Source organism: Salarias fasciatus, chromosome 6 (assembly GCF_902148845.1).
Source record: "Salarias fasciatus chromosome 6, fSalaFa1.1, whole genome shotgun sequence".
NCBI classification, from domain to species: Eukaryota; Metazoa; Chordata; class Actinopteri; order Blenniiformes; family Blenniidae; genus Salarias; species Salarias fasciatus.
Genome location: NC_043750.1, coordinates 34246918 through 34264642, shown reverse-complemented (window position 1 = coordinate 34264642; position 17725 = coordinate 34246918). Strand labels below are relative to the sequence as shown.

Here is a 17725-nt window from a genome sequence, read left to right as displayed (position 1 = left end):
TCCGGGTCCTTGTCTCCTGTTTTGTCTTCTGGTTTGGTTTAAGCTCCTTTTGAAACCTTCGGTTTATTGTTTATCATTTCTTGACTCTCGTTTCCCGATCAGCTGGACTAAATGTACTCATCTATTGTTCAACATTTGTTGTTTTATTTTCAATCTTTTAAGTGATTGAAGGGCAATCAGCATAAATGTATTGTTAATGTATGTATGGTAAATATTCAGCATACTATGCTTGGTCTCTATTTTTCAGTGTGCTGATGATCGGTGCGGCTCCGTGTGGGAATGTATCAAGGCCTGATTGTTCAGGCTGTATTATCTCATGTGTGAGGCTGGTGGAAATATTAATAAAAAGGTGAAACAGCAGAAAGTTTTTGGGTTTTGGTTTTATTCAGGGGAGGGGTTCAACGTGCTTGAAAGGCTTTTCTTTCATAATTTACATTAGAATATAATGGACTTGTGGGAACATTTTTATATTGCTCCTTTTGGATCCACATCAGTTCATTCCAAAGAAAATGAACACATTTGTTTGTGTGTACTCAACAATTCAATGATCTTTTATTGTCATTGTCAAAAGACTAAAATAGATTATTTTGAAAAATGGATCAACACAATACAGTGTTTGCATTGTAAACATGATGCAATAGGAGTGTGAGTGGCAGGTGAGGAATAATAAAACACAGTTACTGACATGCTTTAAATAACAGGGCGACAGTAGCTCAGTTGGTAGAGCGGGTCGTCTTATAACCGGAAGGTTGGCGGTTCGATCCCCGCTCCCGCAGGCGTAAAACTGGCGTTGTGTCCTTGGGCAAGACACTTCACCCACCTTGCCTAGTATGAAAGTTGTGAGAGTGAGTGAGTGGTTGGTGGTGGTCGGAGGGGCCGATGGCGCAGATTGGCAGCCTCGCTTCCGTCAGTCTGCCCCAGGGCAGCTGTGGCTACAGTCGTAGCTTACCACCACCGAGTATGGTGTGAAAGGGTTGATGTGATATTGCAGTGTGAAGCGCTTTGGGCTCTGTCAAGCAGGGTAAAAAGCGCTATACAAGTGTAGTCCATTTACCATTTAATATCATGTAAGGTCTCCAGTGTAAACCATGATTTTAGCAATGTTTCATTTAATGACTACTTTTTAGACTGCTTTCTCTCACCCAGCTTCTCGTGCTCAGATCAGTGCCCCGGCGTTCCCTCACATCCTTCACCGTTCTGTGTGAGGCTCCAGAGAGCTGGAGGCTGAACAGCTCACCTGTCCGTCGCAGGATTAACACCCAGAGACCGTCACCTTCAGCCAGATTGAAGTCCGTCAACCTAAAACACACCACCTGACTGCTGGGGGAAGCCGGAGATCCTAACCCCCTGTCCAGCTGCGCCTCTCTTGAACTGAAGAAGCTGTGAGTCTTCCTGATGTCTCAGGTCATTCGAGTCAAACCTGTAGAGACAGAAATAACCCCAGAGAAGCTGGAGTGAAATCACATTAGACTGCAAGAAAATTACAATTAAAATATCGTGTTCTACATTTTCCGTAACAGTCTGATTGCTTCACAGTGTTCCTCATACATTAATCCATCAGCTTGTTGAGTTCTGTCCAGCTATCTTCTCTTCCAGCAACGGTACGAATGGCAGGAAACAAGTAAAGTAGTTCTGTCCTATTTGGTCAAATTAAGAAAAACAAAACTCTTTTGTCCCATCTTTGCTTTTGCAATTCAAGCCGCACATACATCTGTGAGATATGTAGGTGGGAGTGTTGCAGTAAGATAAGGAGTGAAACAATACCATCTGACAACAACCGGTCTCTTTGTTCTGACAGCGCATTTTACTTCTACACTTTGTTTTTATAGACAGTGAATAAAAAGGTTTGGCAACGACGGCTAATGTAACAAAATACTAGATGATTTTTAAAAACAGTCATCAGGTTTTTGTAAGATGTTAGTTTCATGTAATTTCTTGTGACATTTATGCAAATATGTAGCAGAAAAAGTAGGACTGAATGTGGGTGCTCGTGACACTTCAGCCACCAGTAACATGGCAGCAACGTGATGGAGCACCACTGAAGCACAGTAAATACGAATTACTCTGGTGCGAGAAAAAGATACTTGACCTCAGAGGAGAAGTGAAGCGGTTGGACGGGCATCTGTTGTAAAAATTATCCAAGTCTACGATGCAAGTTGCAATGACTTGATGCTGTCGACCTCATGGCAGAGGCGTCGCTACGGGGTAGGCAACCCAGGCATTTTCCTAGGGTCCCGGGCTTAAAGCGATACTTAAACATTTTGGCAAATTGGCCCATTTAGCGCAATTCCTTAGTCATTTCGAACAGCATACTTACTTTTTTTGTGAGGACGAGCTGTTGTTTATTCAGAGGTGAGTCGGGGAAGGTTTTCAGGATGGACACAATGGAAGTGGATGGTATTTTTGTTCCCCCTCGTCAAACTCATCAAATACACAACCCAACAACCAATTTGGTGGACACGTTTTAATCCGCACATTCACTATGCTGTGAAATATTAATGCAAAATTACCAGAATGAGTTGTTTATGTGAAGATTGCTAAGACGGAACTACTTACTAAACATGGCGTCTGGGCGTAGTGATTTCAAAAGAAAAAGTAGTTCCCAGTATTTGCTTCAGTGTCGTAACGCTACAATATTATTTGTTGGTGTTCCACACCGTAGTGAATGTGCGGATTATAACGAGTCCACCAAAGTGTTTTGGGTTGTTGGATTGTGTATTTGATGAGTTTGACGAGGGGGAACAAAAATACCATTCACTTCCATTGTGTCCGTCCCGAAAACCTTCCCCAACTCACCTCTGAATAAACAACAGCTCGCCCTCACAAAAAAAGTAAGTATGCTTTTCGAAATGACTAAGGAATTGCGCTAAATGGGCCAATTTGCCAAAATGTTGAAGCATCGCTTTAAGGGGGCCCCGAGGGACGGCTGACATCAGTCAATGTCAATGAAAAATTAAAGGCACTTGACGCTGCAACAACAGCATGTCCAAAATCCCCCGAATGGGGCCCTTTTCCGAGTAATCACCGGTTATGGGGGGCCCCGACAGACCGCGGATATCAGCGACACAACTTGAACCCCCCCCCTGTCGGGAACCTACCTAATGGGGCCCCACTACTACCCGGCTTGCATCGAGATTCCAACTTGGCCCCAAGCTAGTCGGGGGTCCGTGGACCGTCGGCACATAGACTAGTCGCCCCCATGCCTTAAGTCTCACGCACTGAGCGTGACAGTCACACATTTTGGTCTTTTGCCACCCACTCACGCCACACATTGTATTTCTCACTCTGAAAAAGAAATACCAGTAAATTTGTCTGGTGCGCCGCTGCTATGGAACTGTCATTCACTGCTTTCAGCCTGGTTTTTCGTCCTGTGAAGTCCACCTGAGATGACGTGAAGTTTGTGCAAAGAAAGAATGAACCTTATTGGTGCTGAATTTAACTGAATGGTGAGTTGTGTTATACATATTACAATGTCAAAATGATTTAAATGAAAGTGCATATTGTGAAATGTTAAAATTTACATTAAATATATAATAAAATATATAATAAAATATTTATTTTGTTTTGCAACAAACAAAAGACCTTTAAAACGGACACACTGTTACCAACTCCTCGCTTAGTAACGTTCTGAATGACGTCATCTTGTAATTTGTATAGAGGCTCATTTGCATATCTAGGTCAAATTAGATGATGACGTCATTCAAAACGATACATTGTTGCAAACTCCTCAGTCAGGAAGGTTCTAAATGACATTTTCATACAGAAAGAAGGAACCATATTGGTGCAAAGTGAGTCACGTGAAGTGACAGAGCTACAGCCATAGAGTCCTGACTCCTGATCATTCAAAGGCAGCTTTTAAATGGAAGTACAGGAATCTATTGTTATACATCTATTGTGTTTTATTATTCTTTGCAAATGTAGAAATACTATCTACAGTTACAAATCAAATTTCATTGATGCCTTATGTCATCACACAGCGACATTTGAATAGTTTAGATTGATTTGTATTGATTGAAAGTCCGTTTTTTGTCCCACAGGGGGAAAATGCAGTGTTCCAGCAGCACAGAGAAAAGAAATATAAATGGAATACAAATGTGAAATGTAAAATTTACAAAGCTCAACCATAAATAAAAAAATTTAATATAATTCAAATATAAATTTAGGATAGATATAATTAAATAACAGATGCAAGCTAACTGACATAATTAAATATAATTTAAATTGAAATTTAAGACAGATAGAATTAAATAACAGATATAAACTGACAGATATAAATTAATAATTTACATATACATCTAAGACAGATATAATTAAATAGATAACAGATACTGTATAAGTAACAGATATAAATTAAATATAATTCAAATATACAGTTAAGACAGACACATATGGACAATATAATAGAAAAATGTGAGAAACAAAAAATTTACGCAGGCGTTTCACAGAGCTGAACGGATGATGATGGATGATTGCACTCTCTGTATGTTTGTCTGTCTGTTGACAGCATAACTTCCAAACTATGGCACGGATTATGACCAAATTTTCACCGTTATTAATTCAAGTATTTCTTCGCTGATCCTTCATCCTGGACTTCATTCATAATTCTGGGCCTGAGAGGCCCCATAGTCCTTCTTTCTTAGGGCCCCCAGGGGGTCTAGAAGCACCCCTGCCTCGTGGAAAAGGGAACAGCAAAATAGACCATTTCAATATGATTGCTTTAAAAAAATAAGAAAGCCCTCATAGATTCGGGCATTAACGACTGCTTTGATTGTGAGTAAATATCTAATTATACATGTGCACTGGATAATAACTGGGTCTGTCACTGGACAGGCTAACAGTCTATCTGGGCAGAGAGACACACTTGGCATCCACACCTAGATCACTCTAAAGTCACTAATTAACCTACTTTATTGGGTAATTGATATGGCTGTGAAAGGAAGACAGAATACCTGGAGAAAAAAAAACACCAAGTGACAATGTATAAACTCCACAAACTTAAATCAGGGATTTTCTCAGTATGATGCACCAGAAGCCCAAAACTTACCAGATATCTGTGATTAAAAGACAGCATGCAGACGACGTTTTGCCAACAGATATGAACAATATTATTTTATTATGCAGGAAAACATCAAGACGACCAACATTTAAATAAACATGACTAGTCTGTGGGGATTTGAGGGGTGGGTGCACGGTTTGGTCCAGGCTCTGTGAGGGGGCTCATTCACCCACACACTGATCAAAAGAAGATAAATACATGACTCACTGCCGCAAACCGGAGCTACAACACCAAAACTCTCTGTAAATAGGAATCTATTGAGCTATCCTGATTCAAACTTAATAAATGAATATAAAACAGATAGTGTTTGTACTTGATCAAAATCAGAAACAACTTATTGTCAGGTAACATAAGAGAAAAAACGTTTTTTTACAGAACATTGTTTTGGTGCGTGGTGCAAAAAATACAAAGTAAACAGAAAATCAAAAGTGAGTTATACATGTATACACTAACAACATGTGCACAAATGAGGTCAAGTGAATAAGTTATGGGCTGCTGGCTGGTGGGGGAGTCAGCTGGGGGGCTGATTTTCTCTCATTAAAGCAGTGATGGTGGGTCCTAAACCCAGACCCCCGACTAATCCCCCGCTCTGGGGATCTGATACCATCATACTTTCTGTGATAAATCAACTTCTATTAACGTGTTTAAGAGAGAACCGGCAGGTTTTGCAGTGATCAGGTGAGTGGGAGGTGAAAAAGAAGAGCTGAGACAAAAGAATGTGGGACAGAAATAGATTTGTTGGCTTGTTGTTGAGGGGGAGCAGCTCGGGTCTTTGGTCTTATGCTAATAAGGTTTGTGAGTGTGAAACGTCCCCAGACAAAAGGTGGAGGGGGGGGATGTGTTTCAGGGGGGGGAGGAGAAGGGTTGACGGTCCAGAAGGGGGGGGGTGACAGCGTGGTGGGCGTGGCCTCGCAGGAGCAGGGCTTCCTGCTCGGCTGGACACGTGGTTCCGCGTCTGCCTTCCTGCTCGTCTGTCAGCGTGTGAAGGTTCCCAGCTCTCCTCCTCTCACTCCTCTGCCTCCTTTTCTCCTGCCGCACGGCAGCAGCTCTCCTCCTCCTCCTCCTCCTCTTCCTCCGTCCTCCTCCTCCTCCTCCTCTTCTTCCTCCTCCTCCTCTTCCTCGCTCCACTCCGCCTCGGTTCCCGGTAACGCCGACAGCCAGGCCGCGGCCGCTCCAGCGTGCGGACACTTGAGCGTGTGTGAAAGTGTGTGCGCGGTGTATGCGTGTGTGTGAGTGAGTGCGTGTGCGCGCACCCGCCCGCGGCCGGTCTCTCGCCTCGCCCCCTCCTCTCCTCCTCTCCTCCTCCTCCTCCTCTCTCTTTCTCCCCGCTATCCCGCCTCGCCGTGTCGGTCATGACGCTGGAAGCGATCCGCTACCGGACCGGGTCCCTGCAGGTCCTCAACCAGCTGCTGCTGCCGCACCAGACGGTCTACGACGACATCCGCTCGGTGCAGGACGCTTTCGAGGCCATCAAGTCCATGAAGGTACGGCCCGGCTGGGGTGTGGGGGTGGGGGGGCTTCCTCCCCCCCCTCCACGCCCGCTGCATGTGCATTCATTCCCGTCATGCTTGTGGGTTTTGTCGGGGGGTCTTTTGTGCTCCCGCCGCCGCCGCCGGCCTGTATTTTGGTTGTGGACGCACCTGCACCCACCCCCCCCCCCCCCCCCCCCCCCCCAACATCACCGACCCCCCGCCACTGAAAGCACCCTTTATCTCTACTTTTCCTCTATTTCTGCGTAACCCCGTTAAACTGGGGGATCCACCCGCCCATTAAATACCCCTCCTCCCCCTGCCCCCCCCCCCCCCCCCCCCTCTCCTCCTGCTGCTGCTGCTCCTCTTTCTTTGGGAGAGATTATTGATGAATTATTAATGACCTTTGCCAGGCTTTTTGTTCGCGTTTCGGTCATGAGCTGCACTCTGTGACACCCCCAGCTCCTGGACCTGTGCTCACCTGAGCCCCCCCCCCCCCCCAACACACACTCTCACACGCACTCTTTAGGAATGCATGGTGGTCCAAGTTGTGGAACATCTGGGAAGCATCTCCAGATGTTTGTTCGAATGGAGCAGGGCTTCACTCTTTTGTCTTTGCAGCTACACACACACACACACACACACACACACACACACACACACACCCTCAGCTACTTGTTTGATCCTGGCTGTGTGTGACAGTGAAGGAATGTGCCATAAGCAGAGGGGTGATGTTATGATAATGGGGACTGGTGAGTGAACCAAACGCCGGTGCGGCGGTCACTGCTTTAAAATAAGTCTCGCCTCATGTAATCTGTTCGTTTTTTAAAGTGAAGCATTCAAGAGTGTGCCCTGGTCTCTGCCAAAGAAATACACTCCGTGCAGTAAATCTGTGCACCTCATGAGACACACAGTTTCACCTATTAAAACATGAGCTGTTCCCACATATTTGCACGTATCCCTCCTGTTATTAACATGACGAAAAGCTGAAGAAGCGATGCCCCATTAAGAGAAGCACAGTTGCATGTTTAGCATATTTACAGAAGCGTTCATACCAGCAGTGTGAACGCCTGCAGACCACCAGGCCATTTTTCTCCCAGAGGTCAGGAAATCGTAGCACAAGAGATAAAATGCACAGATTATGTAGATAGCCAACGAACACAGAATAGAACCCCAGACGGACCAGACCATGAAAAGTCTGGTGGTTTAAGTGTAAAACGAGGAGCGCACATGGCAGGCCGGTTTACAGTATATGTAGATAATCTGGCGTGTTTTGGCTCATTTCTGTCACCTGACAGGGTGTCTCTAATTAGATGCGGTATGTGAGGAGTTTGCATGCTTGTCTCTGTACTTCAGCTCCTCCAAACAAGCTGTTGTTTGTTTGGTTTACAGTCGCTCTAGAAGTGGTCGTCCACGTGTTAACCCTGCAGCAGATCCTTCATACAAGTCTGCAGCTAAACTTCTGCTCAGTCTGGGTCTCCTGTTACATTACACACTTTGGTGAAATCATGAATAAATTGGAAGTTTTTAGTTTTCTTCCTGTATGGAAAACGTTTTGAGTTAAATTAACTCCTTGTGTGAAAAGTCGTACTTGAAGTTTTCAGCTCAGGAGAAGGATCAAGGTTCTGTTAAAGCAGCCAGAAGAGAAGTTCATGAGGCAGTTCTCTCTTCAGATTTCTGATTTCTAGTCCGTTCTTCATTACAGTCATTTCAGTTGTGTTAAAGCAATTTTTTTTTTTCAGGCCATATTTAGAAACTTCCACTTTCATTCTAAACTAATAATCAAGGACTCACTGATGCTGATACAACACAGACTACTCATTCTCATCTTATGTGAAATGTTTAAACTCATTTTCAACCTCAATTCAATGACAGATGTGTGATTTTAATTGGGAAAACTAATAATGCAATAGTGTTTCTATACTTCTCTCCATCATTTCCATCCTAGTATATCTTCTTTCACTCTCTTAATCGGATCAAAGCAATAGACAGGATGACTGTTTTTGACTGATAAAATGAAAACATGTTGTGAAAAAAAGCTTGAGAACCTGTTGTGCCTTCCTCGCTCCTCCAGGTCCGCGGGGCTCCGGCCATCGCCATCGTCGGCTGCCTCAGCCTGGCCGTGGAGCTGCGGGCGGGCGCCGGGGGCGACGACCCGGTGACCTTCATCAGGGAGTCGCTGTGCCACCTGACGTCGGCCCGGCCCACCGCCGTCAACATGGGCCGCGCCGCCCGCGAGCTGATGGAGTTCGCCGAGAACGAGAGCATGGAGAAGAACTCCGAGCAGCTCAGGGAAAGGTGAGTCCCTCCGTCAGAGCGACGAGGGGTCGGACCTGTAACTCTTTATCTACCGATTCATTCCAGCCACTGAAGTCACGTGCACACTGGTGAGAACACACACACCCCTGCCAGAAAACAGTGCAAGCTTCTCACTTCAAACTGAACTACAGCTTTGCGTTGGCAGAAGGATGCACAAAGGAAATGTAAACGTTTTCTCACATTGTGACAGTTGAGCTGTTAATTAACTGTGTTCTTCTGGATGTTTCCTGGAAAAGTTGCACATTTCTTTCTCGTGTTCTCATTCGGCAGCAGCTGCAGGTGTCTGTCTGAGGAAGTGATCTCCTGTAAGGTGAAAATTGGCCGGTTGGTTGTCGGTGCCGACGTTCCTCCTGCTCAGAGGAACTCTGGTTCAGACTAGTTTCAGTCAGGTTTTTGTGCTGTGGAAGTTTGTTTCATGTTGATGTTTGATAGAATGTCAGGATGAGACTACTGACTGGAAGAGATCATTTCCCACACTGATCAGGGCTCCTTTGGTAAAGTGCAGTTCCATTTCCAGTGTGGGTGGTTCGATTCCCCGGTTTTGTGTAACTTTTGCTGTGTGACTGAATGCGGTGGTGTCTCGTCCCTCATTTGAAACCCTCCTTGCGTTTCGGGTGTCTGTTTCTGATGACCTCGGTGCATGAAGTCACTAAAAATGGCTTCCAAGGTGGAACTTTTTGAGGATACTTCATGTAATCTGAGGAAAATGCAACTTTTCCAAAATGCAGCGACTGCACATGCAGCTGTTTACCACCAGGGCCGTGGTAAATATTTATTCTTCACGTGTGAGCAGATGGACAATAACAACGTTTACCTCTAGTGTCATTTCTCCCAGTGCAGATTCTCCTGGAACTTGGTAGTTTTAGAGTTTAGTCACCCGGAATGACAACCCAGCACAGGTCGTCTGTCCATAAGAATGTCTGTGTGCTTGTTACATGTTTAGAAAAGCTTTGCAGAAGACATGCAGGAACAAACATTGTGCAAGAAAACCTTTTTCCTTGAATAAAAATCTCTCTCCAGATTAGTGGCGGCACCACTGTTACATAGAAATTTAACATTTATCTATTCTTCTGCTGTTGACACGTTTCCTAAAAGTAAATGTTAAGTGTCTTTGGCGAAGTTCAGTTTAATTTTAATTTTAATTTCTGCTGCACCAAAAACAGCAGTAATTTCAGCACCTCTGTCACTGAAATGACACACAGTTTTGTTTCTTGTAGCATCTGTCTCTAAACAGTATTTTTAGCTCGATTTTTTAACTTTTTAAATCGTTACATGACAAAGTCACACAGCAGACGGTTGTTTCCACACTTATCACATTGTCTCCTGGTGTAACAGAGAAATATAACTCTGTGTTGTCTGTTCAAACCTTATCAGAATATACATTTTTAAAACACGTTTCACATCTGTTGAATGATTGGGAATATTAAGAACTGTTCTTCCTCCTGTAAACGTGGTGCAGGTGACAAATCGGTTCACTTTCACTTTCACAGTTGATGAGTTTTCATGGCCTTCGGAGGGTCGTGGGGGGGGGGTTGTATTCTGTAGCATTGCCGTATTGTGCAGACTGGAGGTAAACGTCATGTTTCAGTCACTGTCTCTCCGTGCAGCTTTGATGAGGCTGGTGTTAAATTACAGCTGGTGCTACATGTCGTCACCGCTGCAGAAAGAATTTTAATATCTTGATCCATATCGATTCTAAGCACTTCTTCGGGGTTTGGTTACTATCTCTCTTTCTTTTCCCCGCTTGATGGTGTGGCAGCAGGAGCGTCACCCACAGGAAGTGGAGATGTAGGAGCAGCCGGGTCGTCACTTTCACACTGTTTTCACTTTTTGAACCCAAAAACCGTAAGATGATTATTTTATCAGTGCTTAAAAAATAAGTGAGGGAGATGAGGAGAAGTGTTCCCGCTTCAGTGGAGGCTCAGGCGGGATGTAGACTGACGGCAGGAAGCGACGAAGTGGCGTTGAGCAGAGCGTCCGCGCCGCGGCGTCCGCAGTGACAGACGGCGCCTGCCTCTCATTCCCCCCCCCCCCCTCCCTCTCCTCCTGCAGCGTAATTGCCTGGATTGAAGACATGCTGGAGCGTGACGTCAATGACAACAAGAAGATCGGTAACTATGGAGCCCAGCACATCCTGTCGGGCGTCCCGAGGGACTCGGTGACCATCCTCACACACTGCAACACCGGCTCGCTGGCCACAGCTGGATACGGGACGGCGCTGGGTGAGCCCGGGCGGGGGGCCATTAGTGTAATGTTTATGGAGCTGAAACTGTTGTAATGACAGTATGTCTGTGTGTGTGCGCGTGTGTGTGTGTGTAGGCGTGGTGAGGAGCCTCCACGGTCTGGGCCGGCTGAAGCGCATGTACTGCACGGAGACGAGGCCGTACAACCAGGGCTCCCGGCTGACCGCGTACGAGGCGGTCGCAGAGGGAATCCCCGCCACGCTCATCACGGACAGCATGGCGGCACTCACCATGAGGGAGATGGACATCACAGGTGTGTGTGTGTGTGTGTGTGTGCACACGCACAAGGACTCGGGTCTCTCCTCTTCCTCAAAGCTCACCGGAGCGTCCGGTCTCTCCTCCTCAGCCGTGGTGGTGGGCGCAGACCGGGTGGTCGCCAACGGCGACACGGCCAACAAGGTGGGCACGTACCAGCTGGCCATCGCCGCCAAGCACCACGGGATCCCCTTCTACGTGGCGGCGCCCAGCACGTCCTGCGACCTGAGCCTGGAGAGCGGCAGGGACATCATCATCGAGGTGCGCCCCCCGGAGGAGCTCACCAGTATAAACGGGGTCTCCATCGCCGCTCCTGGTAAGCAACGAGCATTTCTACGGCGCATGACGGGTCCAGTCCTGGACGTTTCAGGATGTATTTTAGAGCTTTAGAGTTTGAGTTCGTTTGATGTAGTTGCAGCAGGTTGAGTGAGTTTGGAAGGAGGTTCAGACGTCTGGAGGAGCAGGATACGAGACCTCTGGCATTCAAGAAATGGACGGAAGTCGTTTTGAACTCCATCAAATGAGAGCGTTAGATTTAAAGGATGAGAAAAAGTGTGTGAAAGAGTGTTGGAGATCAAGGAGAAACCTGCACAATGTGAAGTTTACTGCCCAGAGACTGTTACCATGCATGTCAATGCATTGTTCTTTGTTTTTGCTGGACATTTATTGTGACTTTGGGGGGAATTAGAAGTCAGGATCACATGCATTCCTTGCAGTGGAGTGTCAGAGCTTTGTGATTTTACCAGTTTGAATGCTATATTGTCCCTCAAAATTTAAATCTTGTGAACTTGGAAGATGTCTCCACGTAGCTTTTCTTTGTTTTTTGTTTTTTTAAGAAGCATCTATATACGTTGTCTCGTCTTTGGAAACATATGGGGGAAAAAATTAATGCTCAGCATTGAACACTGTAGCACCATGCTGTTGTTTTATTCCTAAGTCTGTGCAGAGAGTTGGAAAGAGTCCATTAAGCCGTGAGGTTTTGCGGAGTGACAGTGTTGACCCTTGACGGGCTGAAGAGTCGCGGTCTGAGTCTGTTACTGCTGAGGAGAGGATCTGAGAGACGAGCCCAGTAATTATGTCGCCGCAGCAGAGGGGTGCTCAGACACATCGCAGTAATTAAGATCAGTTAATGAGCACAGCGGCCCTCGGAGAGCGCGTCGTCTGCTTGTACTTTATATTTTTCTTTACATCTTTACCTTGTTTCTTTTCACACCTAATTACTCTTCATTTCTTTACAGACGGTAAATCTTATTAAGAGTCTAAAACTAACAATCATTAGGTTGGTTTACGAGCTGACTGCTGTTCGTCTGTGAAGGAGGAAGCTGGGTGAAATGTCCATTACACTCATGAAACATGCGTAAGCTGGAAACATTACCTGTAAATGTAATATTTCCTGATTTTCTTTGTAGTATTTTCTTGAAGGAAGAGTAAGAGTAAGGAAGAGGAAGAATCACATCAAGAAAATTAACTTAGTTCTTCCAGGGCAGGTGGGAGTGTGTCGGTCTCTGTTTGTCCTCTGGGATCAGTTTCAGCCTCCTGCTACTCTGACTCAGATCAAGTGGTAGAAGAAGAACGACTGGAGCTCAACTTTATGATATAGGATCAGTCTGCAGTGAGGAGTTTTAAAAATGTTAAATAAGAAGCTTAATTTAGGCTACAGACTGAGAGGAACAGTGTTGAAATTGTTGTGTAACGGGAGGTTTTGTGGCTTTGGACCACAATCCTTCGTGCTGTTTGACAATACTGCACTTTACTGCTTCATGCAAAGCAGAGGAATCTGCTCACCTGCTGTATTCCGTCTTTATCCATCTAACCTTCACTTCTTCCCGCCTCCTCAGGTATCGAGGTGTGGAACCCGGCGTTCGACGTGACCCCCCACCAGCTCATCACAGGCGGCATCATCACAGAGCTGGGAGTCTTCCTCCCCTCCGAGCTCCAGGCGGCGCTCACCGGCCGCCTCACGGCCCTCTAGAGCGCCCCCCGCCCCCCCCCCCCCGCCGCCGGTCCGTGCGCGCGCCGCTCGCTCGCACGTCGGCATGTCGCCACACCACAACGCACGGACACTGCTGGGGTCGGGGGTCGCGTCGGTCTGGCGGCAGTTACTGTTACATGGTCAGTGGTGCACACAGAAGAAGAAAAGACACCTTCACTTTCTCTCTTTCACACACACACACACCACACACACACACTGCAGGGAGTCAAGCAGACACACACACACACACATGTGCACTCTGTCCGTTCTGTTCGATCTTACTGTGGTCCTTCATGTCACTCTGCTTTCCACCCAACCTTTCAGTCTCTTTCCTCTTTTACTCCTTTTTTTTTTTTTAATGTAGCAACACGTAGAGCTCAGCTGGATTAAAACCCACAACAATTTATTGGAAGACAAATTTTTGAGACATTTACCAAGGTGATTTTTATGAACATCCTCAATAAGACCAGAAAAATTAAAAAAAAAAAATAAAATAAAAAAATCCCAAAAGTATAAATGACGCGACTGATTGTTCGATTTTTAAGTAGTCGTGCTTTCTAAAATGCTGCTATCCACTTGTAAATATATATATATTATATATAAAAATCCTCGCTTGTAGTGTGTACATATGTAGAAAGCTAACCCATGCTAGTCAAAGGTACTGCTATTTTAACCAAATAGGTTTAAATTTGTCATCGAAAATGTTATATTAACATTTTAATTTGTTTTGTTGACTTTTGTAGAGGAATAATCTAAATTTCTAGCTCATAAACTTTAACAAACTGACATTCTTATTGACAGAAAGACTAGTATTTTGCGCTCACTTTGTAACCAGTGTAGCAACGATTTCAACAAGTGGAGTCATTATTCAGCTGAAGCTTTTATCGACACTGTATTTATACCTCACTCCTAGTTTGCTCCCGTTATCCCCAGTTCTTCTGCATCATAACCACACCTGTACTCTCATAACATATCTATATATATGGACATATGTGTAGATATAAATATACACATACACGTGCATCCTTACAGGTCGCCCTGCTCTGTAAGGATGAAACATTAAACACAAAAAAAATATTCATAATAGTGTCATTTTATCTGTGTAACAGCTTTAGCTGTGAACTGAAGTCTGTATTTCTATTTAAAAAAACAAAAAAAAACATAAAAAGGCATCACTGATGAAGGAATAGTTTACCCCAAAGTGGAGATTTAATATTTGTGCACTTTTGAAATACCTCAGGAGTTTGTTAAAAATCTATTTTACAATACAGGAAAATGCGAAGAAGTTGAATTAGTTTTCCCATCAGTAGCTGTGGAAGTGTTCAGCTGCAGAAATCCCCGCAGACACAACAGTTTACAGCTGAATTTCTCACTTCTGGATTTACGTGACTCAATCCGCAAAAAATGAAGTTTGAAAATCGTTAAACAATTCAGCGATTTCAGTTTTCAAAAGCAATAAAAGTCTTTAAACTGATTAATAGTCACCATGGTTGCACAGAAATCTGGTTTTCAATTTGTCCAGAGTCTGAGGAGGTGAGCGCTGGTTTGATTTTTCTTTGTTTTGGGGTAAACTGCTCCTCCACGGCGGCCGGGACGCTCTCCACGCTGCGGCGTCTGCCTGCGGAGGGCGCCGCCGCGCCTCCAGTGGCGCCGCTCACGATCAGAATGTAACTTCTCACCCAGATGAACCCGTCCTGGTTTGCAGTCGGGGTGTTTGGACTCTTCGTAAAACAAAACGCCTGTTTGACTCCAGACCATGAAGCTGCTGTGAATCCAGGGCGATTGAACGCAGGCACACATCCAGATTGTCACTTACTTCATATTTAATAGAAAAATGGATTAAAAATGTAACTATTAAAAAAAAAAAAATTTAAAGTATCAATTTGACAATGAGCTACAGAAGTTAATTTTCTCAGGAAAATCCCAAAACAAGCCTGAGATCAGCTGATTTTCTCATTTTTAGATTTTAACTGTAATTGATTAATGAGCAGTTTGTCTTTGCTCTCATGACCTACAGTGACCTCATGTTGGATCACGAGCATCCGGCTGAAGAGGAGTTTAAAAACAAGCTTCTCAGAGGGTTCGTTCGTGATTCAGACGTCCTGAATTCCTTCAGTTTGGTTGCCTGGACGGTGAATCCACGTCTCGCTGGTTCCACGGGAGCGGTGTGGGTCGCTGTACTGAATGTCACGGGGGGGGGTCACGCTGCTCGCCGCCTTACAGGTGCGGCGCCAGCGAAGCCGACTGTCCTCCTCTCAACCCGGTTTGTGTCACGTGGCCAGAGATCAAACACATGTGTGCAAGGCGTAATCAGGAGGCGGTGGATCTGAGTGTGTTTGACACCATCACGCTGTCTGCGCGCGCATGTGTGTGTGTGTGCGCGTCTTACCGATTTACATGCACAGAAGTTTGACAGTTGGTGTAGCGCTGCGGATGGCGCCGTCCCTGCTTGGAGACTTTTCTTTGAAGAGTTTTGCTCGTCGTCCTGATATCTCCACAGTTTAAACACATGCATTTATTCAGTGTTTCCCGCGGCTTGGCTCTGCACCAGCTGCCGTGACTGGATAAAGATGGATGGATGGATGTGTAGGATTGAGAGAGAAAGTGATGAAAATGTACTAAATCCTGCTGCTGTAAAACCATACATGCGAATCAGATGTAATTCACCTCTAAACACAGTCTTTCTAGAAGTTTTTCTCAGTGAAGCATGTCAAATACATACATTCTTAATGATTAAGCTTAATTTTATTAAATGAGGTGCTATAGCGCTCATTATTGGCAAATTGTCAAAGTGTGTCACATTTAAAGGAAAACAGATGACTCGACTTTTAAATGTGATTCATTTATTTAAATGCTTCAGTCTGAACTCTGGTGTATGACAAGCAAATGTTTTAAGAATCGAAATGATCAAAGTACTTTCACAGTGTTGAGCAAAGATGCATTAATTTAAAAAGAAACAAAAACTGTTGAATCCGTGATTCTTACATGATGCTGTTGAGTTTTTCGATAAGCTCAAACCAGCATGTTGCAGGATTTCTACACAAACAATCCCTGATCGGAATGTTACTGTGAGTGTAAATCGACGAAGACGCCGCTCGGTGAACCGCTCAGCCTGCTGCCTCCTGATCGACTTCCTTCACTCAAACTGGCGACAGGTTTGCTGTTTTTCCTTCGCTGAAGTCCGCAGAAAACACCCTAAAGAAAAAGAGCTTCTGTGTCAAAAAGCACTAATTCATCCACAGTGTTCATATCATCTCTATCTCTAAAATGCTGTAATGTAAGCTCTCTTCCTCTCCTTTGCACATCCTCATCCTCACCTCGTTCACTCATGAAACCTCAACTCACAGAAATGCTGGTAGGTCGCTCGCGAGCGTAAAGAGACACTCTGTGTATTTGAATCGTTCTTCTTTTGTACAGTCGAACACATCACGTTCCTCCGGGCCGATTTTAGGTGGCGTTCCAGACATATGTAGCAATTTTTGCGGCCGTTAGACTCGCCGCATATTATAAATTTCTTTTTCTTTTTTTTTTTAATCTTTTAATAAGAGGTACAAGATTTTTTTTTTCCCTTCCCCTCGTTTGTCTGTGCATCATGATTCTAACTGTTTGGCTTGTGGTTCGTCGTTTTGTTCCATGACATTGTGATTCCTAGTGACTAGGCCATTTGTACACCACGCTGGGGAGGCCTCCTCAACCATACACACTACCTCTCCGTCTGCCTGCACGGACTCCCAACACTGAAGCGCACGAGCACGAGCACTCGGTGTGCCAGGCGGCTGCAGCAGAGCAGGAATCTGGACTGAAATTCTCCACATCGCTCACTAACGTTTGTATCTCGAACCCAAAGCGACCGATAATTTGTGCGTTTGATTTTTTTTTTTTTTTTTTTTTTTTTTTTTTTTTTGCCAAAGATTCAGGCGAGCGTGTTGTTTTTGGGTTGCAGCCAAATGATTTGTGCATTATGCCATGTTTTTACACCCGTGGTTTCGAGGCAGCGGCGAAGCAGCACTGTGTTCAACAGAGATAATCAATCACCCGTTTCCTTGGGAAAATTCAACACACGGCTCACAATCAGGTGCCAAAAGTTAGCACTGCTTTAGCTGCGTTAGTTTTCACATTGATTTGATGAATCGAAGCAGGTGCTTGTGTCATTAAAAAAAAAAAAAAAGAAAAGAAAAATAATAATGTGACCATGGAAGGAGTGTTGTTCAGATGGCCTCTTTAGGTGCAAGTATGTTATTGTTGTTCTTGATAATCACCTGATATGGGTTTAATTTTGTAACATGTGGAAATAGTTCAAAATTGCATTTTTTTATATATACGTATATGAATATAATGCTGTAAAGTGCAGTCATGATTTAAGAGATTTCTCTTTCACCTCAATACAGTAAAAAGAATAAAACCACAGTGA

The 17725-nt window shown here is 44.7% G+C and overlaps 1 protein-coding gene across 1 annotated transcript; it reads left to right on the top strand.

Moving 5' to 3' along the window:
• The first annotated feature begins 5997 nt into the window (after positions 1 to 5997).
• Positions 5998 to 17708, top strand: LOC115390884 (methylthioribose-1-phosphate isomerase). The gene is made up of 6 exons (XM_030094925.1): positions 5998 to 6540; positions 8600 to 8823; positions 10897 to 11066; positions 11164 to 11340; positions 11434 to 11658; positions 13181 to 17708. Exons 1-6 carry the CDS (start codon positions 6409 to 6411, stop codon positions 13312 to 13314), a joined length of 1062 nt encoding a protein of 353 aa, XP_029950785.1. The 5' UTR covers positions 5998 to 6408; the 3' UTR covers positions 13315 to 17708.
• Positions 17709 to 17725: the final 17 nt, after the last annotated feature.